The sequence below is a fragment of the Pelodiscus sinensis genome, chromosome 3 (genome assembly GCF_049634645.1).
Source record: "Pelodiscus sinensis isolate JC-2024 chromosome 3, ASM4963464v1, whole genome shotgun sequence".
NCBI lineage: Eukaryota > Metazoa > Chordata > Testudines > Trionychidae > Pelodiscus > Pelodiscus sinensis.
The window spans coordinates 142,581,162-142,607,874 of NC_134713.1; the positions used below are offsets into that span (position 1 = coordinate 142,581,162).

Genomic DNA, 26,713 nt, shown 5'->3' on the forward strand with positions numbered 1-26,713 from the left:
CAGAGCCGGTTGAGCCGCCTGCCGAGTGGTGCGTGCCAGCTGCCCCGCCGGCCGCATCTGCGGCGGCGGCGAGAAAAGCCGCACCGCATCTCCCTGCCTCGCTGGGGGGGGGGCACCCTTAGTGCAGGGTTGCCTCACCCCATCACACTGACCTTGCAGTCTTAGGCATGCATACACACACACGTACCTCCTGTTTCTTTCCAGGACACAGGAATCAAATCATCACCTTAAAAAAGGTGATTTTATTAACAAAACAAAAAGATATACTATATAAAGCATACTTGATTGCTAGGTATTACAGAGCAACTAAGAAAAGAGCAAACTAAACAAGTTCCTGCAGAAACAACACTTCAAGATGGTCACATTAGCTTCAATCATTCCAGCACCGTATGAAGGGGACTGGCTCAAAGTCCTCAATCTACAAGATGCATACTTCCACATCTCAATACATCCTGAATGCAGATGCTGCCTAAGATTCACAGTGGGGAATGATCATTTCCAGTACAAGGTTCTCCCCTGTGCCCTATCCTCCACTCCACAGGGTTTTTTTCCATGACCCCCCCTTTGATCCTCACTACTCATAATCCACTTGCTCTCTGGTAAATGAGGAACTGAGGGGTGGAGGTCAAGCCGTGCTCAACTGTCAAACTGCCAGCAGCGCAAGATGCTTGCTGCGAATGTGCGGCCCGACTGCTAACTGATATGAAAAAGTCTCCAGTCCTGCGGCTCTGGGGATGATCCGTCAACTTATGTGGAGCACCCATGGGGACACACACCTCGAAGAACAGCAATTCCTGAAGTGGGTGAGTAACTTCCTTTTTCTTTATCTTCCTTTGTTGTATAAGTAGCTATGCCGGGATCTCCCGGCTTTAAGAAGTGCGCTAAATGCTGTGATGCAATACCTGCATCGGTTGAGCATGACAGTTGTATTAAGTGCCTCAGAAATGCATCCATTGTGCCACATTGACTGTTAGGGCACCTAAGGACAGAAAAATGAGGCTAAAAATATTCCTTTTTGACAAAGTGCTACAGCCTGTGGATCTTTCACATTCAGTTTCCACTCTGCGATCTCCTAGGGCTGAGAAAAGAAAAGCCGTTTCTCCACAAGCAGCTCCAGCTTGAAAAAGGGCTTCACCAGCCTGTTGTCTACCATCAGCCCGAGTAAATGTGGGTGACAAGCCCGGCTCATCTGGCTTTGTAACGCCCAGGCATAAGTCACTCTCAACCAAAATCCAGGCAAAAACCTACAAAGCTGCAGTCAATGGTCTTATCAGTCCGTCGCTTGGTACCATCGGCAACTACACTGATCATCCCGGTATCGGCACCATCCATGCATATGGCTACAACCTTGGCACCGTCAACCTCGGCACTGCCAGCCTCGCCACTGTTGACCTCAACATCGTCCACATTGCTGCACACATCCTCATGGGCAACATCGGTGCCACATGTACGCTCCAGGCCTCCGGTTCCAAAAAAGTGCCCCATAAAACTGATTCCATGAGACAAATGATTCCAGAAACATTGACATTCTCCCCGGTACCGTCCTCCACTCCAACCTTTCTGTATTCACTCCACTTAACAAGGGATGACAGGAGTTGGACCCCGCGTGACCAATCCAGACACTGTGGCTCTAGATACCATTTGTCACCATCTCCTTATACAAGATATGCCATCCATTCACCTCCTCCTTCTTCAAGAGGTTCACCACATTCACCCTGTTTTCCACACCTCCCAGAGCATCATCACATGCATTACAGGAGTGGACTCTTACCTAGATAGGTTTCTCCAGTGTGATTTTACCATAGGCAACACAGCCCAATACTCTACCATTATTATTCTTGTCATGCCTCGACTCGTCATCATTATCATCACTCTGGTTACGCTTACCCCTGTTGCCATAGTCACCCCACTTCTTCTTTGAGTGTCCCCATGGGTGCTCCATTCTAGATGTCAGGTCCATCTCGGTGCCACTGGTCGGAATATTTCAGAGCCATATCTGGCCAGACCACGCATGCTCCCTGCACCGTACTTCCTAACGCAGAAGAAAACGGGGCTGGAGACCCATTCTCGATCTATGCCGGTTAAATCATTATCTTCAAAAACAGTGATTCAAAATGGTAACTCTGACTACAATCATTTCATCTCTAGACAACAATGACTGGTTTGTGGCCCTCGACCTGCAAGATGCCTATTTTCATATAACCATACACCCTGCGCACAGATGATTCCTGCGCTTTGTCATAAACAACAAGCACTTTCAGTACTGTGTCCTTCCTTTCAGACTGGCCTTGGCTCCAAGGGTATTTTCAAAGACCCTCGCTATTGTTGCCACTCACCTTCGTTGTCTCCGTGTCATCATATTTCCTTATCTGGACGACTGTCTGATAGAGGGCACATCATGAGAAGAGACAATGCAGATGCTCACAATGGTCAGACAAGTGTTCGACTCTCTCGGACTGATAGTAAACGAACAAAAGTCAATGCTGATTCCAATACAAAATATAAAGTTCATACGGGCAGTTCTCGACTCCTGTGCGGCAAAAGCATACCTACCTATGGACAGATTCCAGGCAATAAAAGACCTGGTCAGTCTACTCCGCAAGACCCCAACAATCTCAATCCATACCTGCCTACGTCTGCTGGGCCACATGGCTGTGGCCACCTTTGTCGTCCCTCATGCACGCCTCCATCTGAGAAATCTGTAGCAATGGCTGTCAACTGTGTATGTCCCCGCAAGACATGACATCCACAAGTTAGTTTCTCCTCCGTCCCATGTGCACGTGTCCCTGCGATGGTGGACGAATGCATCAAACATCTTGACAGGAGTACCGTTTCACTAGTCTCACCCATCCGTTCAGTTAACGTCAGATGCTTCACTCATCGGATGGGGTGCTCACATGGGCAAGGAATACACACAGGGACAGTGGTCTCACACCAAGAGACGTCTTTACATCAACCAATTAGAGCTGCGAGCAATCTTTCTAGCATGCAGACATTTCTTCCCACACTTAAAAGACAAGACAGCCAGGGTTCTGACAGACAACGTAGTGGCAATATATTATATACACAGGAAGGATAAGCAAGATCATGTGCCCTATGCGCCAAAGCGGTATGGTGCTGGAATTGGTGCATACAGAATAACATCACCATAACAGCATCCTACTTACCTGGCACAGCCAATGTCATTGCCGACTCCCTCAGCAGGTGCTTTCCCTTAGACAACGAGTGGGAAATAAGACAGGATGTGCTTCAGAAGTTTTTCCACAGATGGGGAATGCCCCTAGTGGATATGTTTACAACAACCACCACCAAGTGTTGCCTTTTTTGCTCCAGAGCAGGGGTTGGCAAGGGATCTCTTGGTGACGCATTATTAACCACTTAGAAAAGGGCACTCCTGTACGCTTTTCCCCCAACATACAGAACACTGGAGAAAATCAGAACGGAAGCAGCAACTGTAATCTTAATAGCACCAGCTTGGCCCAGACAAGTTTGGTATTCGTTCTTATGCAGAATGTCACTACGGCCACCGTGGCTTCAGCCCTCATGCCAGGATCTCCTCTCCCAAGAACAGGGATCTCTCCTATTTCCCGAACTAGAAGCATTGCACATGACAGCGTGGCTCCTGATTGGCTTATACAAGACAAAAAACTTTGTTCAGAACAGGTCCAGTCCATACTGATACATAGCAGAAAAGCATCTATGAGCAATACTTACCTAGCTAAATGGCTCAGATACTCCTACTGGTGCCTCCATAATAACATCCAACCGCTGTCTTCTCCTTTACACCAAATCCACGAATACATTCTTCACTTGCGAAATTCAAAGCTTTCGCTGGAGTCCCTTAGAGTTAATTTAGCAGCCATCAGTGCTTTCCATTACCTGATACAGAGTTCTTCGGTGTTTTCTCACCTGACTACTAAACAATTCCTCAAAGGCCTGATCAATATAAGCCTACCTTGAAGACCACCCCCACTGTCCTGTAACCTTGACTTAGTACTGAGTACGATTATGTATCCCCCATTTGAACCACTAGCAACTGTCCCCTTGCAGATGCTAACTATGAAGACTGTCTTCTTACTTGCAATTACATCAGCACATAGAGTCAGGTAGCTGGGGCGATAATGGCAAATCCCCCTTTCACTTCTTTCTTGAAAGAATCGGTGACGTTACAATTACATCCAGCGTTCATTCCCAAGGTCTCCTCATCGTTTCACATCAACGAGCTGATCGTCCTTCCCTCATTTTACCCTAAGCCGCATGCCTCGAATAAGGAAGCCCTGCTACATACTCTTGATGTATGGCACGCTCTTTCCTTTTACATAGACAGAACCCGTCAGTGGAGGCGAACAGATAGACTTTTGGTATCAACAGCTCAACGATCCAAGGACGCTGCACTCTCCACTCAACGCATCGCCAGGCTTATCACCCTATGCATAACCACATGCCACTCCATGCGGGACAGACCTCTGTCTTCTCAACCACGAGCACACTGGACCAGGGCAGTGGCGACATCTACAGCCTTCGCCGAGGGGTTCCACTCGCAGATATTTGTAGGGTAGCAACATGGGCTTCCAGCACTTCATTCATGAGACACTACGCTATAGTGCAAAGATGGGTGGTGGATCACACGGTGGCTTCCGCAGTCCTATCTACTGTGAAAACTAATTGACTCAGAGTGCTTCTTGTTCCGGCTACTGCTATACAGTCACCTAGAGTGGAGCACCCACGGGGCCACTAAAAGAAGAAGAAGTTACTCACCTTGTATAGTAATGATGGTTGTTCGAGATGTGCCCCGTGGGTGCTCCACGTCCTGCCCTCTTCCCCACGCTGGGTTTTTTCTCTTTTCTCATTTCAGAGACCAAGCGGTGAGAGGAACTGGCGGGGGGTGGAGGGAGGCGAACCGCACACTTTAGAAAGGGCGTGAATGCCCCGTGGCACAGGGAGTATGTGCGGTGCAGCAAGATATGGCTCTGAAATCTTCCGACCAGTGGTGCCGGGATGGACCCGATACCTAGAGTGGAGCACCCACAGGGCACATCTCGAAGAACCATCGTTACTATACAAGATGAGTAACTTCTTCTTCTCGTGCTCCTTCAATTTCTCCTCAATCTTTGCGTGCACAGCAAATAACAGTCACAGTTCCCAGTGCTCTTTGTATGGCACACCACCCAGAACCAGAGGAAGGTCAACTATTTGACGTTGAGGAACACCGACCAGATGTCTCAGCAACCGATCAGTCCTCATCATCCCCCGAGGAGGCGATAATACCCGATGACCAATCTCTTCCGGACTACTTGAAGCAGATTCAGGAGCTCTTTAAATGGGTGGCTGCATCCCAGGACATCCCATTACCCAAGGTACCAGAGAAACAACACTGGTTTCTCAATAATCTTCAGCCCTTGCAATGGGGGAAAATCACAATACCTACAGACGAGGCTATTATTAAAGCCGCTGATGAAATCTGGCACAGCCCAGCATCAGTGCCACCATCCAATAAATACACGAACAAGAGGTACTTTGTTTCTCCACAGAGGACCAACTTTTTATTTTCTGATCCTCAGCCAAATTCGTTAATTGTTGATATTGCGCAACACGGGTCCAAACTCCCAAAATATAAAAACACTGAAGAGAAAGCAAACAAGTATATGGACTTGTTTGGCAGGAAGCTTTACTCTTCCTTCACCTTACTTCTACGTATAGTCAACTATGCAGTGCTATTGTCCAATCATAACTTCAACAACTATACAAAACTTACCATCCTCATGGAACACCTGTCATACTCCAAAAGGCCCATATTAAAATCCATTGTTCGAGAAGGTTACACTTGCTCCAGGATGGCCCTCCAAATATTGCTGGATATAGCAGACACAGCAGCCAGAGCTACTGCAACATTGGTAGTGATGAGGAGAGCCTCCCGGCTACAATCTGCAAGGGTCCCTCATGAGCTGCAATCGAAAGTTGAAGATCTTCCTTTTGATAAGCAGAAATTATTTCCCGAAAAGACTGATGATGTGTTGTATTCCATAAAGGACTCCAGAACAACTTTGCACACACTTGGCATATATACTCCCCCATACCACCGTAAATGATACACCCCCTATCAAAAACACTGGGAGTTCTCATATTCCAGATATCTACAGCACAGCTTTGATCATGCAAGGAACAAGCAGCTCCCTCAGAGGAGATGCCCACAGACCGCTTGCAATACCTCTAACCAGATACTGTGGTCTGGCTGACCACGGCTCATGAAAACTCCAATCTGTGGCGCCAGGACAACCTGACACCAACAGGGAAGCACCCATGGGGACATCACCAACAGTGGAGCACCCATGGGGACATCACCAACAGTGGAGCACCCATGGGGACCCACATGTTGAAGAACCATGATTACGGCACCAAGATGAGTAACTCCCTCTTTCCTCTCACTCCCTGACAAAAGGGAACAGTCAGCAGTGTTCCCATACAAATGGGGAGGGGAGCTGCCATCCCACCAAAGGGTGCCTTGGGATAGGAGACTTGGGCAGTTTCAGGAGAGAGAGGGACCCCCAGCCAGCCACTTTTACCTACCTGGTGATTCTGTCTCTTTTATGTATGGGTTGATGCATCCCTGTACGTATTGGAACTTCAACCCTTACCTTGTTTTAAGTTATCATAAGAGGAAGGTGCATACCAAATTTGATGGTCTTAGCTCTTACTGTTTAGGAGGTGTTCTTGAACAAAGAGATGGACAGACAAACTCTTTCAAATAAATAGTAGATAAGAGTAAGTGTAGAATTGCCTTTTGAAGTGTATGAATAACAGTGCCTGATTGGGTACTGGGATCAATAGTGTGTTCTCCTAGCTTCAAGGCCTGCTCAAAGAGCAACAATTATGAAAAGGTGTGGAACCATTTTCTTATGAGGCAGGGGTTCAGGTGGAGGAGCTGTAGGTGGATAGCAGAGATGAAGTGATGGTCTGTAAACCATGGACTAGGGGGCATCAGACATAAGATAATCCATAGAGGACCACAAGAAGGTACCTGCCCCATGATGAGTAGTACAGCCCTGTGACAGTACCACACCACCTATAATTGCTTTGATCAAACATATTCAAATCCTGAGGGAAGGTTGGAAGCATGAGAGCTCTAGTGGGTATTATGACAAGAAGCTGCATCAAAAAATCCTGGTTACAGGTAATTGATCTACATTTTGCTTATATGTGGGGTATGGATTAAATGGTGTTTGACATATAATTCCTTTGAATTCTGAGGCTATGCAAGGGCCTTTATTGTACGTTAGAGCAGCTCTGAGGCTGTAATTTATATTCTGCTTCCTATGGATTCTTAAATCCCTGAGAAATGAAAATAATTGTGTACTATACTTGACCAATGTACCCAAACATCTCCCTGATCCATCCGCTGGAAGCATGTCTGGTGTAAAATTATTGCCCTTGCGCTGCATTGCCTATGGGATATTTTCACAGTGCCATGTCTACCCATTTTAAGATTGATGTATACTTATGTAGCCAGAGCAGTATAAAAGGAATTAAAATGTATCTGAGAACTATGTCCAACATATCGGTATACCTCACTGTGTAACTGAGATAATAGTAAAATAACGTATAAGTTTACTTCTGAGTTTACTTGAATGTTTGTGAAATATGACTTGATGGAAATATGCGCCCTTGAAACCTATTATTTTGTATCAGTTGAAACAGGGAAATCCTTAATGAGAAATCTCTTTGAAACTCTCCAGTAAGTTACGCTAAAATATACTTGGAAAGTAAGATATCAAAGTCTTATAAACCTTGGCTTGCAATAAATATTAATATGTCAATTTACATGTTATGTTTTATAGGTAGGGTTACTGGGAATTCAGATGTTGTGGACACATGATTCAGAAGAAGCCCTACACAATGCAAAAGATGACAGGAAAATCATGCAAGTAACCAATCAGAAATTTCTGGATATACTAAATACACTTATCAGCCAGACAACACATGATCTTTCCTCATTCGACAGAGTGAAATTTGAAACCCTGATTACCATTCACGTGCATCAGAGAGATATTTTTGATGACTTGGTAAAGTACAGATTTTAATTTCTAAGAGCCACATATAGTTTCTGTCAGAATGATAATTTAGTGCTTCTATCTGCAGGAGCCCAAATTCCATGTGTGTTTGTTACTATGGAAACATCATCATTATTCTCTTTAGAGTTAAGATTGTATTTGTATTTTTGCTTGCCCCCTCTAATTATTAAATTTAATCTCCAAATTATTACTTTCTCTAAAGATATATGGCATGCAGATAAATAGTGGCACATTTTTAAAGTTCTTATACACAAATGCTAGAAGTACAAATAATAAAATGGGTGAACTAGAGTGCCTCGTATTAAAGGAGGATATTGATATAATAGTCATCACAAAAACTTGGTGGAATGAGGACAATCAAAGGGACATAGTCATATCAGGGTACAAAATACATCAGAAGGACAGAACAGATAGTGCTGGTGGGAGAGTGGCACTATAGGTGAAAGTAAATGTAGAATCAAATGAAGTAAAAAATCTTAAATGAACCAAAATGTTCCATAGAATCTCTATGGATAGCAATTCTATTCTCTAATAATAAGAATATAGCAGTAGGGATATATTATTGACCACCTAACAAGGATAGTGATAGTGACTATGAAATGCTAAGGGAGATTAGAGAGACTATCAAAATAAAAACAAATAGTGGGGGATTTCAACTATCCCCATATTTCAAGTATCCCAGTATTGATAGCATATCACCTCAGGATGGGATGGAGAGATAAAATTTCTTGATACCTTAAATGACTGCTTCTTGAAGCAGCTGGTTCTAGAACCCACAAGAGTAGAGGCAATTCTTGGTTTAGTCCTAAGTGGAGTCGAGGATTTAGTCCAAGAGGTAAATATAACTGGATTGCTTGTAAGTAGTGTCCATAATGTAATAAAATTTAACATCCGTGTGATGAGAGCAACACCTGAGCAGCCCAATGCTGTGACATTAAATTTTAGAAAGGGGAACTACTCAAAAATGAGGAGGCTTCTAATCTGAGGGTACGTCTACACTAGCCCCCTAGATCGATCTAGGGAGGCTAATGAGGGCGACCAAAATTGCAAATCAAGCCCGGGATTTAAATATCCCACGCTTGATTTGCATGTTCCCGGCCGGTCACCATTTTAGAAATTGACTAGCCCGAAGTAACTGCCCGCGTCTACACGCGGCAGTGAAACGGGATTCCGATTTAAAGCCCTAACACGAATTAGCTGGTATTCCTCCGGCAATGAGGTTTACCAGCTAATTCGATTTAGGGCTTTAAATCGGAATCCCGTTTCACTGCCGCGTGTAGATGCAGGCAGTTACTTCGGGCTAGTCAATTTCTAAAATGGCGACCGGCCGGGAACATGCAAATCAAGCGGGGGATATTTAAATCCCGGGCTTGATTTGCAATTTCGGTCGTCCTCATTCGCCTCCCTAGATCTATCTAGGGGGGTTAGTGTAGATGTACCCTGAGTGTCTGACTTGGTCACAAACATACACACACACAATGTGAAACTAGAAGAACTATTTTCTATAGGGTTGTGTTGCACTTGCATAATACGGATCCTAAACTCATTTAAAATACCCAATGCCAATCATCTGATGTTTTACTTTGTATTTTCAGTATTACCACTTCTGTATTATTATTTGTTGTGTGTGTTTCTTTATGACTTATTTTTACTGCTTTATGCAATATTAATCAAATTAAGAGTTGACATCTGAGAAGAATTGTGTAAGCCTGAGTGCCTTTTACTCTACTTTCCTTTCTAATATCAGAAAATACTATTTGATATATACATGAGAACATGACTATTTCTAGTGGACTCATAGATTTGCTTAGCATCTTAAAGCTGAGCTATTTGTGCAAATATCATGCATATAAGTGGGATTGTTTTGTGAATGTCAAAAGTCTGTAGCACGCTACTTTGACCAGTTGCTTCATTTTTTTCAGAGCAACTTTCCCTGAAAATATAGCGGTCTAGGGTGGGGGTAGGTTATTAAATTGGGCCTCTGGTACATTTTTTAATGCTTTTAATTAATGGTCATTACTTTGTTTGTCATTTGTATCCCACATTTTGGTGTGTTTACTAGATTGAATTGTTAGAAAGGATGATAAAATTCAAGTACTCCAAGAACAGGGTCAATTTTTCTTTTTATTTGATTTCATATTAAGTAAACATATTAAGTAGTACATCTTGTTAATTATATCTTATTTTAATATTCTTTCTTCTTCCTCCATATCTATGAACTGCTTAAAAATAAATATTACATCTAGGTTTTTTTTGCGCATATCAGCACGTTACCTCAATATTGGTACTGCACATAACAGAATTCATTCATTCCGCACATCAATGGAAAATATTAGAGGGAACAACCCCATCCTCAGATACAAATTGCTCTGAGGTATAATGCAGGGGTGTCCAACCCATGGCTCACAAGTCGCATGAGGCTCTTGATGAAAAAAATTTTGGCCCCTGACAGAATTGGAATGGAACCTGGAATCGCTCAGGTCAGCCACTCTCATGGCCGGGCAGCTGTGAACCAAATGCGCACTCACAGCCCAGGCCATTCCATTCACAGCCCCCGGTGCACTACGTCATATCCTGCACATGCAGGCCAGGTCGCACACTGTGTCCCAGCCTGCATGTGCTAGCAGCAGCTCTGAGACCTGGGCATAAGGTTAGTGAGGGAGGGGTATTGGTTTACAGCTGGAAGGGGAGGTGTCTCGCTCTGGGGAAGCGGAAGGGCATTGGGGGGGTGCTCACGGCATGCCAGCCACTCAGTGCCTGGAGGGAGACGCACGGCTGTAGCAGAGGCAGCGGCTCTGGAACCCGAGAATTAGGATAGAGCAGGGGGGATTGGTATAGAGGGGGGCTGGTGCCTGGCTCTGGGAGGGGGGATTGGGTTAGGGGTGTGTGTGCCTGGCTCTGGGGAAGGAGAGAGGGATTGGGTTGGGGGGTGTGCCTGGCTCTGGGGAAGGGGAGGAGGATTGGGTTAGAGCAGAGGGGTATCTGGGGGAGGGGAGAAGAAGAGCAGCCAGCGCACTTCCTGAGACCCAGTATCTGCAGGTACTGGCCCCAGCTGTCTCTGTCCCCTCTTCCTGGCCAGACCCCCCCCCCCACAAGCACCCTGCCCCAACACCCTGTCCCCTGTCCCCATCACCGCACTTGGGAACACGTTAGTGAGGCTTGGGGGGTTTTGGAGCAGTTGTTTTTTTGCATATCACTTGTGTGGCCCCAACTGACTCACTTCTGTGGGTCAGTGACCCCTGACTCAAAACAGGTTGCCCACCTTTCTCATAAATAAAGACAATGCTGAAACATTTTGTGTTTGACGTAATATTTTATTTAAAAATTAATCCTGTCCAACAAGTCCCCAATTGGGGCCAAGTCCCTATCTGGATGCTGCATCATAACACTCCTGCACCCCCCTCCCCCAACTCCAGACCTGAGCCTCTCATACACTGGAACCCCCTGTCTTGAGCCTCTCACATCCCCAAACACCTGTACCCCCACATCCCCTGTCTTCTGCCACAACACTCCTGCACTATCCACACATTGCAAATCTGTGTCCTGAGCCCATCATACTCCCAGCCTCCTTGCCCTGAGCCCCACATGCAACCCAGCCCAAACTCCTTCATCCTCACAGCCACAAGCCTGCGGCTTGCTCAGCACCCCAACCCTCCACCTGACCTTAACACTCTTCAGTCTTGATCCCCCTTCCTTAGCCAGCATCCTCTTCTCTACTTCCGCCTGCACCCAAATTCCCTCCCAGAGCTTGCACCTTTCACCCCTTCCCAGTGCTTTTTTTGTGAGCCACATTAGCAGTGGAGACAGCGTGAAGACCCGGGGCAAAAATGTTAACCAAAAAAAAAAAAAAAAAAGCCATGCCATGGGATGGCTGTACCAGCACCTATTTCCCCCCGTTTCTTTTTTCTCAACAATTTTGCCCTGGCTCTTCACGCTGTCTCCACTGCTATTGTTGTTCTTTGTCTGGTACAGGTTGGCCACCACTGGATTAATGGCTCTAAAAAAATGCTTTGATATGCCACGTGCAGGTTCTGGGGCAGCTGAGGAGATGGTATTTGCTATTTAGCTTCCAGGAAGATTTTTGAGGAACCCAGGAAGCTGAGTAGTAAATAGAAGCTGCTCACTCCCCTATTTGTCTCTAGCTCAGGGGTAGGCAAACACCAGCCCACAGGCCAGAACTGGTCTACCAGGGTTAACCCTGGAGGACCCTCACACTGTTTATTTACCTGCACCACTGCAGGTACAAGAGATCGCAGCTCCCATTGGACAATAAGAGCTGTGATCACTCATACTTGTGGAGTTGCAGATAAATATAGCAGCAGCAACCCATCAGGGGCTAACCCTGGTGAACTGTCACTGTTTATTGCCCATCCCTGCTCTAATAGCTACTTGGGTGTATGTATTCCTCTCCCTCCACCCAACAAGGGAGGCTTTAAAAAGGTTTCAGGCAGACTTGAATGAAATCAGCTGACCTAATTGGTCCAAGGTAGCTCTGCTTTCTCCCACTCTGTTGAAGCCCTCTGGCCTAACACTCTCTCTGAAAAATGCAAAATTTGAAACAGGACTAATACTAAGGCTATGTCTAGACTACAGGGTCCCCCCCCCCCCCGAAAAAAGTGGCCTTGAATGCAAACAGGGCTTTTTCGAAAGAGAGCATCCAGGTTTCAAAAAAAGGGATGACTGCCTAGATGATTTCTTTCAAAAGAAGCTTTTTTATAAGATGATTTTGAAAAAGCTTCTTTTGAAAGAAGCTTGTAGTCTAGACATACACTAAATGAGTGGGGTTAGAAAGTTGAAATTGGAGCATTATCTCATTCAGTATGCATCTGTCTGCTGGGTGAAAAAGTATTTTCACAAATCAAAAGGTCAGTGTGAATAGAACATTAGTATATAATTATTAAAATCGTTGTATCATTCTTATATCCTGCTAATATTGCAATAGAGATGGGTTTCCAAACCAACCAAACAAAAAATCCATGTGTATCAGAAACCATCAAAAGAAACAGATTTTAACTATCTCTATTTCAAATTTAAAGTTTTTAATCCTTATATGGCAAACGCAGGGCTGCCCAATAATGTGTCTCAACCCATTTTGTTTTAATGGCAAAAGTTGGGGGATTATATTCTTTTCTATTTTGGATTAGAATATTTAGGCAGCATGTATATTCTTTTAATATTTACAAGAAAAGATGTTTTAAATCACATCCTTCACCATAGATATCACTTTGCACTTCTGTGTATACATAAAATAAACCTTAATTATCCAAATGTCTTGATGGATAATCCTAGAATCATAGAATATTAGAAGTGGAAGGGACCTTGAGAGATCATCAAGTTCAGTCCCCTGCCCTCACGGCAAGACCAAGCACCATCTAGGATCATCCCTGATAGATGTCTATCTAGCCTGCTCTTAAATATCTCCAGTGATGGAGATTCCACAACCTCCTTAGGCAATTTATTTCAGTGTTTAACCACCCTAACAGTTAGGAAGTTTTCCTCAATGTCCAACCTAAACCTCCCTTGCTGCAGTTTAAGCCCATGGCTTCTTATCCTATCATCAGAGGTCAAGGAGAACAATTTTTCTCACTCCTCCTTGTAACACCCTTTAAGATACTTGAAAATGTCTATCTTGTCCCCTCTCAGTCTTCTCTTTTCTAAAGTAAACAAGCCCAATTCTTTTAGTCTTCCCTCATGGCTCATGTTTTCTAGGCCTTTAATAATTTTTGTTGCTCTTCTCTGTACCGTCTCCAATTTCTCCACATCTTTCTTGAAATGTGGTGCCCAGACCTGGACACAATACTTCAACTGAGACCTAATCAGTGCAGAGTAGAGCAAAAAAATGACTTCTCGTGTCTTGCTCACAACACTCCTGTTAATCTATTGTGGGACCAATACAGCAGTACACAGACAATATATACAGGAAGTTTTGGAGAATGTTGGGGATAACTTCTTGGTACAAGTGCTGAAGGAAGCGACCAGGGGCTGTGTGCAGCTTGACCTGCTGCTCACAAACTGGGATGAACTAGTAAGGGAAGTAGAGGTGGGTAACAGCCTGGGAAGAAGTGATCATGAGATTATAGATTTCAGGATCCTGACCAAAGGAAGAAAGGAGAGCAGCAAAATACACACCCTGGACTTCAGAAAAGCAGACTTTGACTTCCTCAGAGAACTGATGGACAGGATTCCCTGGGATATTTACATGAAGGGGAAAGGAGTACAGGAGAGCTGGCAGTATTTTAAAGAAGCCTTATTAAAGGCATAGGAACAAACCATCCTGATGTGCAGCAAGAAAAGCAAATATGGTAGGTGACCAGATTGGCTTACCAGGGAAATCCTTGGTGAGCTTAAACACAAACAGGAAGCTTACAAGAAGTAGAAAGAGAGGAGTATAAATATATTGCTCAAGAATGCAGGGGAGTTATCAGGAAGGCAAAAGCGCAGTTGGAATTGCAACTAGCAAGGGATGTGAAGGGTAACAAGAAAGGTTTCTACAGGCATGTTAGCAATAAGAGGGTGATCAGAGAAGATGTGGGGCCCTTACTGGATGAGGGAGGTAACCTAGTGACAGATGATGTGGGAAAAGCTGAAGTACTCAATGCTTTCTTTGCCTCTGTCTTCACAGACAAGCTCAGCTCCCAGACTAATGCGCTAGGCAACGCAGTATGAGAAGGAGGTGGACAGCCTTTGGTGGGGAAAAAACAAGTTAGAAACTCTTTAGAAAAGTTGGGTCATACACAAATCCATGGGCCCGGATTTAATGCAGCCAAGGGTACTGAAGGAGTTGGCAAATGTCTCTGCAGAGCCTTTGGCCATTATCTTTGAAAACTCGTGGGCTACGTCTACACTGGCCCCTTCTTTGGAATAGCCATGCTAATTTAGAACTTTGGAATAGGGAAATGCACGGGGGATTTAAATATCCCCCACGGGATTTAAATAAACATGGCCGCTGCTTTTTTTCCGGCTTGGAGAAAAGCCGGAAAAGAGCGTCCAGACTGGCGCGATCCTCCGGAATAAAGCCCTATTCCGGAGGATCTCTTATTCCTACTTGAAAGTCTATCTTGTCCCCTCTCAGTAGGAAAAAAGCCGGAAAAAAAGCGGCGGCCATGTTTATTTAAATCCCGCAGGGGATATTTAAATCCCCCGCGCATTTCCCTATTCCAAAGTTCTAAATTAGCATGGCTATTCTGAAGAAGGGGCCAGTGTAGACACAGCCGTGCAGATCGGGAGAGATACTGGATGACTGGAAAAAAGCCAATGTGGTGCCCATCTTTAAAAAAGGGAAGAAGGACAATCCAGGGAACTACTGACCAGTCAGCGGAAAAATCATGGAGGGGATCCTCAAGGAATCCATTTTGAAGAACTTGGAAGAGGGAAAAGTGATCAGGAATAGTCAATATGGATTCACGAAGGGCAAGTCACGCCTGACCAATCTGATTAGCTTCTCTGATGAGCTAAATGGCTCTGTGGATATGGGAAAGTCAGTGGATGTGATATATCTTGACTTTAGCAAAGCTTTGGATACGGTCTCCCACAATATTCTTGCCAACAAGTTAAGGGAGTATGGAATGGAGAAATGGACTGTAAGATGACGTAGGGGTCTGGGCTCCGCCCGGGGTTCCCGCCTCCTCCCTCTTTCCTGTACGTAGGGTCCTCAGCCAGCCCCTTCCTCTTTAGTCAATCACATACCTGTCTGGGATGAGTCCAATGTCTTTAATGCTCACACTGAGCTTACAGTCCTGGGTTGGCGGAGACACCCCCGTGCCCTTATTTCTGCCCTTGCCTCATCATAGCAGGGCGGGAGCTAGGGGGACCCGGGCCCACCCTTTCCTCCGGGTCCCAGCCCAGGGCCCTAGGGAAGGGGAGATGGCGTTCTCTCCTCTCCCTGTGGTCAGCGGGGACACCCCCAAAACTCACTGACCCATGGGCCAGACGCCCTGCCCTGGACTACTTCCTACTCACCCTGTTAAATTCTCTGGCTAGCTCGTCACAACCCGATCACACCTTCTGCTGACGACTTCCCCGTGGCTACGTCCTGTCCGCCGGAGCCCGGTCTCCCTTCCGGTCGGGGGCTGGCCCTTTTTGAATCTGGCGCTCACAGGGATATTTCTCCCTCTGGGCATGCCCCCGTCTTCCCGTCAGCCTCCGCCCTTTGATGTGAGAGGCAGGATCTCTCGTGACCACTCATGGCCACTCTCACATCTGCGTCAGCGTCTGGCCACAGCGCCATTTGCTCAGCCGCCTTTGCCTCTGGCAGCAGGTCTCAGGATGCATCAGCACCACCCACGGCCCCCGGGTGAGCTGGCGTTCCCTGACCAGCCCCGCTCCCTAGGACTCCCGGCGTGAGGGTGCGGAGTCCGCCGGCTCCATCACACACCTCCCCCTTCAAGTCAGGGCCTACTTCTCCCTGTGGCCCAGTGTATCTCTCCCCCAGTCATGAGAGGAAGTCTGCATTTAAGTGGGTTTTACCAGGTCAGTGCCGATTGTCAAAGCAGTAGGGCTGCAATACAAGATACCATCACATTATCCTGGGGTTTGAGTCCTTCATTGACTGTAGCCATTGGAGGGGTGTGTGGTCTGTCACCAGCTGGAAGTGAGTCCCTGTGAGATAATAACGTAATGAGTCAACGGCCCATTTAACAGCTAATGCCTCTTTCTCTATAGTGGAATAATGTTGCTCCCGCACAAACTGCTTCCTGCTCGTGTACAGCACCGGGTGTTCGGCCCCCTCATCTTCTTGGGACAGGACAGCCCCTATGTAAGATAAAGGGCCTCTCAAAGTCTGGTTGTACCAGTATCGGGGCTTGAATCAGCCACATTTTAATGACTGAAAGGTGTGCTCAGTGTGTCCCGTCCATATGACCCTTTTTGGGTGGCTGTTTGTAATTAGCTCTGTCAGAGGGGCTGCTATCGTTGTGAAGTCCGGCATGAAGCGACAATAGTAGCCCACTAAATCCAGGAAACGTTGTACCTATTCCTTTGTGGTGGAGCGCGGAGCCTTCTGTATAGCTTGTACTTTGCCCACCAGTGGTCAGAGCTACCCTCGACCAACCGTATATCCTACATATGTTATTTCCCACTACCCAATGTGGCAATTATGGCGGTTAGCTGTGAGGCCGGCCTCCCCTAAGGCCGAGAGCACTGCGTTTAGGTGTTCTAAGTGCTTGAGACAAGTCTCACTGTAAATCACAATATCATCAATATAGGCTGCAGCGTACTGTTTGTTCTGATACAGTATCTTATTCATCAATCTTTGGAATGTAGCTACAGACTCATGGAGGCTGAAGGGCATCATTACGAATTGGTAAAGGCCAAAGGGGGTGGAAAAGGCCATCTTTTCACGTGATGAAGGGATGAGTAGGATCTGCCAGTACCTCTTCGAAAGGTCTAGGGTGGAGATATACTGGGCTTGGCCCAACTGCTCCAGGAGCTCATCCACCCTCGGCATCGGATATGCGTCAAAACGTGATATTGTGATCACTTTGCGGAAATTGATGCAGAAGCGGACGGCTCCGTCGTATTTTTGCACCAACACAATGGGACTATGCCACTCACTGTGTGATTCCTCCACTATGCCCCACCACACCATTGTGTCTAGTCCGAACTACCTAGTTCGAGCCCCGTGTAGCCGCGCTGCATGGGGTTCGAACCAGCGGGGTTTTAAAAATGGCGGCTCCCCGCTTATGCAAATGAAGCCCGGGAAATTCAAATCCCGGGCTTCATTTGCAAGTGCGGTATGCCTACATTACCCTCCTAGTTCAAACGAGGAGGGTAGTGTAGACATACCCAGGGTGCGCAATTTTGCTCGTAGCTGCATAATGTATTGGATCGACCCCCGGACCTGGGTTTCCTGCCCCTCCCATCCTTCCTTCACAATATTCAATATGCCCCTTGGCCGCCGCCCATATAACAGTTCAAACAGGAAAAATCCCGTTGATGATTGGGGGACCTCCCAGACTGCAAATAGCAGGGCAGGTAGCAGTTTGTCCCACTCCCAGGGTTCCTGCTCTACAAACTGGCGTAACATTAGTTTCTGAGTCTTATTAAATCGTTCAACTAACCGATGGTTCACTGACGTCCTCAGTGTTCTAATATGTAGGAGCTGACACAACTCGGCCATAAATTGCAAGGTCACTTTGGTCCCCTGATCCATTAAGATGGTCTGGAGGAGTCCCACTCATGAAAAGATTTTTAGTAATTCAGTTGCCAATATGGGTGTGGTGGTGTTTTTAAGTGGAACCGCCTCGGGGTACCTGATTGTGTAGTCGATCATGACCAGAATATATTGATGGCCGGCCCGAGAGAGCTCTAATGGCCCGACCAAATCAAGGGCCACTCTCTCAAAGGGCACCCCCACTATGGGTAGAGGCACCAAGGGCGCCTGGGGTACCCCACCCGGAGAAGTTCTCTAGCACTCGGGGCATGAATCACAAAAGTCCCATACCTCCCTGTAGACCCCCAGTAAATAGAAGTGCTGCAGGATTCATTGCAACATTTTTTCACAGCCCAGATGCCCAGCTCAGGGGTTCTCATGGGCGACCTCTAAAACATGTCTCCGATAACATCATGGTATCAGTAACTAGTGGGTATCCCCCTACCACTCTGTTCCCCTTTGCACGCTGTACAGGTGGTCGCCACATACCTCGAAGTAGGGGCCTTCTCCTCGTTCCTCCGTGGGGTCGTCTGGGTCACTGGCCTTCCCAGCCTGCTCCCAGGTTTGTTGGAGTGTCATGTCCTCCCTCTGTTCTTGGGTGTAGTCCCCTTTGTCCATCTTCAGGGTTATCGTGGAGGCAGCGTTGAGTCCCTCCTCTGTATTGGGCATCTGTGGTGTGGTCTGGCTGTTGTTGACCAGGGCCTCCCTTACCGCTGGGTGCTCCGTCCGTGTGCCGGCCTTCAGGGATTGTTTAAACCCGTCCCAATCACACCTGAGGAGGACCGGATAAGGTAGGGTTGGGGCGAGGGCCACTTGACAGAGTCTGACCCGTCATCAATCTGTATCCATGTGGTGGGGTATGGTCTCACCTTCCTGTGCACACATTGGTTCCAGGTCATCGCCCCTGCTGGGGTTTTATCCACCAGGAGATCGGCCCTCACTATGATCTGTCCACACCCAGAGTCAATCAGCACGCTGGCAGGCATCCCCCCTCCCTTTATTGTTGTCAGGATGCGATCCGCCATTGGCCGGCACTCTGCCATTGTAGTGTCGACCTGCCAGCCCAGCATTCAGTCCGTTACTGGGCAGTTGCGGAGGAAATGCCCTTCCTGGCCGCACTGGTAACAAGCTCCTCGTGATCGCCCAGGCATCTCCCCGGTGTCCCCTCCTTTTTCTTCGGTCAGAGGTCTGGGGGGTTCCACTGGCCTACGCGCCAGGTTGGACCAGATGGGTGCCATTCGGCAGCTGTTCAAATGCCCCCTTGGGGCTGCACCTATGGGAGTAGGGACCACCCGAGCAGGCAGGAGCCATTCCACCGGTACCTTCCTTCCTGTGGTGACCTTCACTTCCTTCCCTGTCAATGGAGGTCTTGGCAGCGAGAAAGTGTTCAAGCAGTGTCACCGCTTCACCCATGGTGGTGGGATGGTTTCAGCGTACCCATCTTTGTTCTTCTGCGGGTAGTACCTGGATGAACTGCTCCATGTCGATGGTCTCCGCTACCTGCAACCCGCTCTTCTGTTCAGGCTCCAGCCACCTCCAGGCCAGCTCCTACAACTTCTGGAGTAGCATCCGCGGGCGCTTTTTTGCGCGATATCGTGTCTGTCTAAACCGGAGGTGGTAGGTCTCAGGGGTGACCCCCAACTGGTCTAGTATTGCCTCTTTTACCTTACAGTAGTGGGTTGCATCACGAGCTGACAGGCCCCAATTGGCAAGTTGGGCTGCGTCCGTCAGGTAGGTGGCCAGGAGAGTTGCCCAATGGTCCTCTGGCCACCAGGTTGCCGTGGCCACTCTCTTGAACATAATTAAAAATGCCTCAGGGTTGTCTTTGGGGCCCATTTTTGTCAGCCTCAGTGATAGGCATGGCACGGGTTCTCCCTCAGTGTCATCCATTACGGATAGGCTGACGTCTCCTTGCCCCGCTGCCCTGGCCTGCTGCCACCACTTGTCCTGTTGTCACTGTTATTGTTCACCCAGCTCCTGGACCAACTGTCTTTGTTACTCTTGCTGTTGGGCCGCTAGTTGTTGGAGCAGCTGGGTCTGTTGCTGGTGACTCTGTCATTGTTGCTCTACAAGCAACTCCCAAATTTTACTGTCCTCCATTGACCCTTGTTCAGTCGGGCTTCGTCGCCTTCTCTGGAATAAGAGGCAAATCCCGTCGCCCTTTGTCCTCCGCTCTACTGGGTACGTCACCCCTTAGTATCAGGGTGTGGGGTCGTTACTCACATTCTCCACCATATGTAGGGTCTGGGCCCCACCCGGGGTTCCTGCCCCCTCCCTCTTTCCTGTAAGTAGGGTCTGCAGCCAGCCCCTTCTTCTTTAGTCAATCACACACCCGTCTGGGATGAGTCCTTGGGCAGGGGACTGAACTTGATGACCTCATGATGTCTCTTCCAGCTCTATGATTCTATGACTCTATGAATGCATCCCAGAATCATGTTTACTTTTTTGTAACAGTGTCACGCTGTTGATTCGTATTCAGCTTGTGGTCCACTGTGACCCCTGCATCCCTTTCTGCAGTACTCCTTCCTAGAAAATCACTTCCCATTCTGTATGTGTGAAACTGATTGCTCCTTCCTTCTTTGCATTTGTCTTTATTAAACTTTATCTTATTTACCTCAGACCATTTCTCTAGTTTGTCCCGATCACTTTGAATTATGATGCTATCCTCCAAAGCAGTTGCAACCCCTCCCAGCTTCGTATCATCTGCAAACTTAATATCCATACTCTCTATGCCAATATCTATATCACTGATGAAGATATTGAACAGAACTGGTCCCAAAACAGACCCCTGCAGGACTCCACTTGTTGTGCCCTTCTAGCATGATTATGAACTATTAATAACTACTATCTGAGAATGGTTATCCAGCCAGTTATGCATCTACGTTTATAGTAATCCCACTAGTTTATTGATAAGAAGATCATGTGCTTTACTAAACTCTAAGGGTATGTCTACACTAGCTCGATAGTATGAGCTAGGTAGGGTAATTAGGGCAAGCGGAGTTGCAAATGAAGCCCGGGATTTAAATATCTCGGGCTTCATTTGCATGTTCCTGCCGCCGCCATTTTTAAATCCCCCTTAGTCCAAACTCCGTGCCCGCGGCTACACCAGTACTGAGTGGGTAAGTACACGAGGACACCAGTACTGAGTAGTGGGACGACCAGCAGGGCTCCAGAACTTCCGCATGCAGAAGGACACCTTTACGGAGTTATGCAAGTGGCTTGCCCCTACCCTAAGGCAACGGGACACACGCATGTGCCCCGCCCCCAAAACGGGTTGGCAGAAACAGAAGCTTGTCACGCTGGACAGCTACTTCTCCATTGGGAACTTGTTCAGCTTGTGGAGATAGATCATTGGGGCCATGCTCATGCAGGTATGACTCTCTTTGCTGTTGTGCCAGGTGGGTGGTGAAGCACTGGAATGGGGTTCCCTGGGGAAGGGGGGATGGACTCTCTCCCCCCCGCCAGAGGGGTTTTCCAGTCCCACCTTTATAAAGCCCTGCTGGGGATGGGGTAAAGTGGATTTGGGCTTGGTGTGAGAAGGAGATTGGGCTTGGAGAATTCTCAAGAGCTTTGGCATCCCTGTGATTCAATGTTTGTATCTTTCTCCAGCTGGTGAGGGCCATCAACACCATCCTGTATCCATCATCAACACCATTAACAACATCATCCTGGACAATGTGGACCCCATCGTTGCTGGCTTTGCCACCATAGCCTTCCCCAACTGTGGGAGGGGGGTGGGGATGGGAGAGGAGAAGTATTGCTGGCGCCCATATCTGCATCCAGGCCTCTGACCACCGGGCCTCCGATTATATCAACTGGAAGGGGTACTTTTCAGTCATGCTGCAGTGAGGCCTTTAGATTGTGAGAATTTTAAGTCAGTTATATGGATCAGCTGCTCATTTATGATATCTGTATTTTGTTTGTCTTTCATGATCATGTTTGTCTTAAACATGTTCCTGTTTAAGCAGTGGGAGCTTTACTATATATGAGTAATAGGTTTCGTATATTGATTCAAAACGTTTTTGGAATTTTAAACTTTGAAAATATGTTATTTATGCAATGCAGATATGTATTTAGTTTTTATTCTTACAAAACTTGAAACAGGTAATCATGCAAGTATAGTGAAATGTTCTAACTTTATTATTCATATGTATGGTACTCATTACATAAGACATAATACTGGGATACTGTGAATCTATAATTTGTGTCTTATTTTTATTTCTTTAAGGTAAAAATGCATATCAAGTCAGCAACTGATTTTGAATGGCTAAAGCAGAGTAGATTTTATTTTAAGGAAGATGTGGATCAAGTTTGGGTATCCATTACAAATGTTGATTTTATTTACCAAAATGAATTTCTGGGGTGCACTGATCGTCTGGTTATAACTCCTCTTACTGACAGGTGAGAAACAATGGCTTTGTTTGGGGACAGGGGAAAAGTAAAAAAATCTGTTTAATGTGCAGTGGTTTATTTTACATAATATCTCCACAGTCTTATACTCTAGTCTGCTGTAAATGTAAAATTGTAAATTGTGTTCCAGAACATGCAGTAAATATCTACCTGTATGTTAGGATAGGCATCCATACTTCTTTTTCATGTAATAAAATGTATCTCACTAAAATACATACTTTTTAACTTATACAGAAATATGATGGCTTCCCACTTCTCAACGATCTCTTCTCACTTCTCAATAATGATTTAATTAACATCAGAAACCTGTTTATACTAGCATAACATTTTCCTAAATAATAAAATACTATTATATCATGATAGCTAGATCTTAGAATTGGTACTTGAGGCCCAAAAAACTCCTGGGCTTGGTTCAGTACGCTGGGGCGGGATGTGTGAATCTAGAAATCTCTTCTTTCTTGCTACTTTCTATTCAGGATCAGCAATTGTTACACCCTTCTTCTAGTACTCATGATTGCAAACTTGGCTCTCAGGCAGATTTGTCTCTCTAAGTCCATTGGTATTTAGTCCATGCACTTTGGCCTTCCCCTTAGCCATCTTTCGGTATAGACATATCCAGTTCCTGTGAAGACCCTTGAGGACCTCAGGACACAAGGGTGTGGTCATGGGCCGAACAGCCGATGCATGTAAATGTCAGGGAATTCAGGGCAGTTTGCCTGTCTTGCCAGGTGTTCCTGCCCTACGTTGAGGGTCAAGTGTGTCTCAGTCCTGACAGACAATATGGCAGCGATGTTCTATATAAGCCAATAGGGTGGAGCTCATTCCATTCCCCTGTGTCAGGAAGCTCTAGCCCTATGGGATCTCTACATAGCACAGGAAGTCCATCTGGATGCCTCATACCTTCTGGGAACCCACAATGTTTTAGCAGATCGACTCAGTATCAAGGTCATGTATGTCACCAGAAACTCCAGTCCCTACAGCTCACGGTCTGGAAGATCCGTGGTTGAGAGGAGGGGAATGCTTGTACTGAGACATGGTACAGAGTGTGCTCATGGAAAGCAGGAAGCCTTTCACTATGGCTACCTATGTTGCCAAGTGGAAGCACTTTGAGGCTGTCCATGTGTCAATTCCCCTCATTTTAGATTACTTACTGGAGCTTAGGCAGCAAGGGCTAGCCACTTCATTAGTGAAGGTGCACCTCACAGGAATCTCAGTTCCACCCAGAATAATGAGGGTATGTCTACACTACAGCGCTAATTAGAACTAACTTAGTTCGAATTAGTTAATTCGAACTAAGCTAATTTGAACTAGCGCATCTCGACTTAAAAACTAGTTCGAATTAGCATTTTGCTAATTCGAACTAGCGCGTCCACACTGATTGGACGCAGGGGCGCATTTAAGGGCGGCTGAAACGGGTTCTGGCAGGGCATCAGGTCAGTAATTGCTTTGTGTGGCTGCTGTCTGAGGCTATCTGAGGCTCGTGCTTAAAGGGACCCTCCTGGACAGCCGGTTCTCAGCTTTTCCATTTGCTTGCCTACCTCGCTGAGGGACAGCAAAGCGTTTTTCTCTGCGCCCGTCTGTGTCGGTGCTTCCCTTCGGGGATGCCGCCGCAGGTGGCAACATGGAGCCAGAGCTCGCCCTGCACTTTCTGGTGCAGTTTATGGACTTGCTGCTACAAGCCTGCCAGCAATGGCTGGAGGCTGCCTGGTTCCACCTGGTGCACGTCAGCCCCCTGCCTCTCCGCCTGGCCACCCTAGGGGCCATGGCGCAGCTGCGGCGGCACCCGGGCATCTGCCGTCTGGACACCAGCAGCAATTGGTGGGACCGCATCGTCCTGGAGCGCTGGGGAGACCAACAGTGGACCCAGAACTTCAGGATGAAGAGGGGCACCTTCCTGGAGCTCTGCGAGTGGCTCGCCCCTGCTCTGCGTAGAAGGGACACTCGCATGAGGCCCGCCACCCCCCTCCAGAAGCGTGTGGCCATCGCCCTCTGGAAGCTCTCCACGCCAGACAGCTACCAGTTCAGCGTGGGGAGATCCACCGTCGGAGCGGTGCTCATGCAGGTACGGCACTCGATGGCCACTGGGCCAGGGGGGAGGGGAGCTGCAAGGAGGGGATGGGCCGCCCCAGGGAAAACAGGGTGACGGGGGGGAGGCAAAAGTGCCCCGCACCGAAGGGGCTGGTCTCTCCCGGCCGTACTATACGCCACCCGGAGGGGTTGCTCCCAGGAGTGGGGTATGGGGCACTGCCAGGGCACGAGCACTCCCAGCCACCCAGGTGCCCCAGTGATTCGTGGTTTACTGTGTCTCTCCGCAGGTGGTCAACACCATCAACCGGGTGCTGCTCCACAGGGTGGTCCGCCTCGCCGACCCGGACGCCGTCATCCGGGGCTTTGGTGCCCTCGGTTTCCCAACTGCGGGGGGGCCATCGACGATATGCACATCCCCATCCGTGCCCCGGAATACCAGGCCTTCCAGTACGTGAACCGCAAGGGGTACTTCTCCGTCCTCCTGCAGGCCGTGTGTGACCACCGGGGACAGTTCACGGACATTAATGTGGGCTGGTCCGGCAAGGCACACGACGCCAGGGTGTACCAGAACTCCTCCGTGTGCCAGAGGCTGCACGCCGGGATCTTCTTCCCCGACCGCCACATCAGGGTCGGGGACATGGACATGCCCGTCTGCCTGGTGGGGGATGCGGCCTATCCCCTACAGCCCTGGCTCATGAAGCCCTACACGGGGCACCTCAACCCCTCCCGCCAGGCCTTCAATACGAGGCTGACCAGGGCCCGCATCATCATTGAGGGGGCTTTCGGGCGACTGAAAGCCCGATTTAGGTGCCTCCTCACCCACCTCGACCTCGCCGAGCACAACATCCCTCCCGTGGTGGCAACATGTTGTGTGCTGCACAATTTGTGTGAGAGGAAGGGGGAGGCTTTCCTGCCAGCCTGGATGGCTGAGGCTGACCACATGGCTGGCCAGTATGCTCAGCCCCACACTGCCGCCATCCGGGAAGCCCAGCGGGGGGCCGTCCAGATCCAAGAAGCCCTTCAGGAGAGCTTCCAGGTGGAGGAGGAGGACTGAACTCTCCCTGCATGCCCCACTGGGGCCTTCTTCCACTCTCTCCCCCTTCCCCTTTCTCCTCCCTAAGGGTATGTCTGCACTACCACCCTAGTTTGAACTAGGGTGGTAATGTAGGCAACTGAATTTCCCCGGCTTCATTTGCATAAAGCTGGGCATCGCCATTTTTAAATGTCTGCTAGTGCCGTCCGGATCCGGGAAGCCCTGCGGGAGAGCTTCCTGGTGGAGGAGGAGGACTGACCTCTCCCTTGCATGCCCCACTGGGGCCTTCTTCCACCCTACCCCCCTTCCCCTTTCCCCTCCCTACCTACTGTAAAATAAGACACCTGGATGCGGTCCAGGGCCTGAAAGTGGGGGCAGGCGTCCGGGTCGGCCCTTGGCAGGCAGGCCCAGGAGTAGGACTGCCGCAGGTCCTTTATTTTACAGCAGACCTGCTCCCGGGTCCGCTGGTGGCCTCTGGCGGCCAGGCTGTCAGCCATGCGGCCATAGACAGCCGTGTTCCTGTGGCTAGTGCGGAGATCATGGACATTGGAGGCTTCCCCCCAAACCTGGATGAGGTCCACGATCTCCGCACTAGACCAAGCGGGCGCCCGCCTCTTGCGGCTCCGAGCAGGCTCCTGGAAGCCGCCAGGCTGGTCCCGCGAAGAGGCGGAGGGCTGGGTGGCATCGAGTGGCTGTCTCATGGCGTGCCAGGTGCAGGGTCTGCTGGCTGGGTGCTGGCAGGCTTGCAACTGGCACAAACTGTGTAGCCAGCCCGTGCCCCTTTAAGGGCTCCGGGGCCGGGAGGGGGGCAGACAAATTTCCCTGGTGTTGGCCAGAGTGGCCACCAGTACAAGCTGGGAAGGGTTAGCCTCCCACTAGTTCGAATTAAGTGGCTACACAGCCCTTAATTCGAACTAGCTAATTCGAACTAGGCGTTAGTCCTCATAGAATAAGGTTTACCTAGTTCGAATTAAGTGCTCCGCTAGTTCGAATTAAGTTCGAACTAGCGGAGCGCTAGTGTAG

General features: G+C 48.1%; 1 protein-coding gene across 3 annotated transcripts in view; it reads left to right on the forward strand.

The window, feature by feature from the left end:
* Positions 1-26,713, forward strand: part of DNAH8 (dynein axonemal heavy chain 8) — a 615,913-nt gene that overhangs the window by 318,036 nt on the left and 271,164 nt on the right. For all 3 annotated transcript variants that reach the window (XM_075925079.1, XM_025186355.2, XM_025186358.2), the window contains 2 exons: positions 7,836-8,060; positions 22,448-22,620. In XM_075925079.1, coding sequence (XP_075781194.1) covers positions 7,836-8,060; positions 22,448-22,620 — 398 coding nt within the window. The remainder of the gene's footprint in view (positions 1-7,835; positions 8,061-22,447; positions 22,621-26,713) is intronic.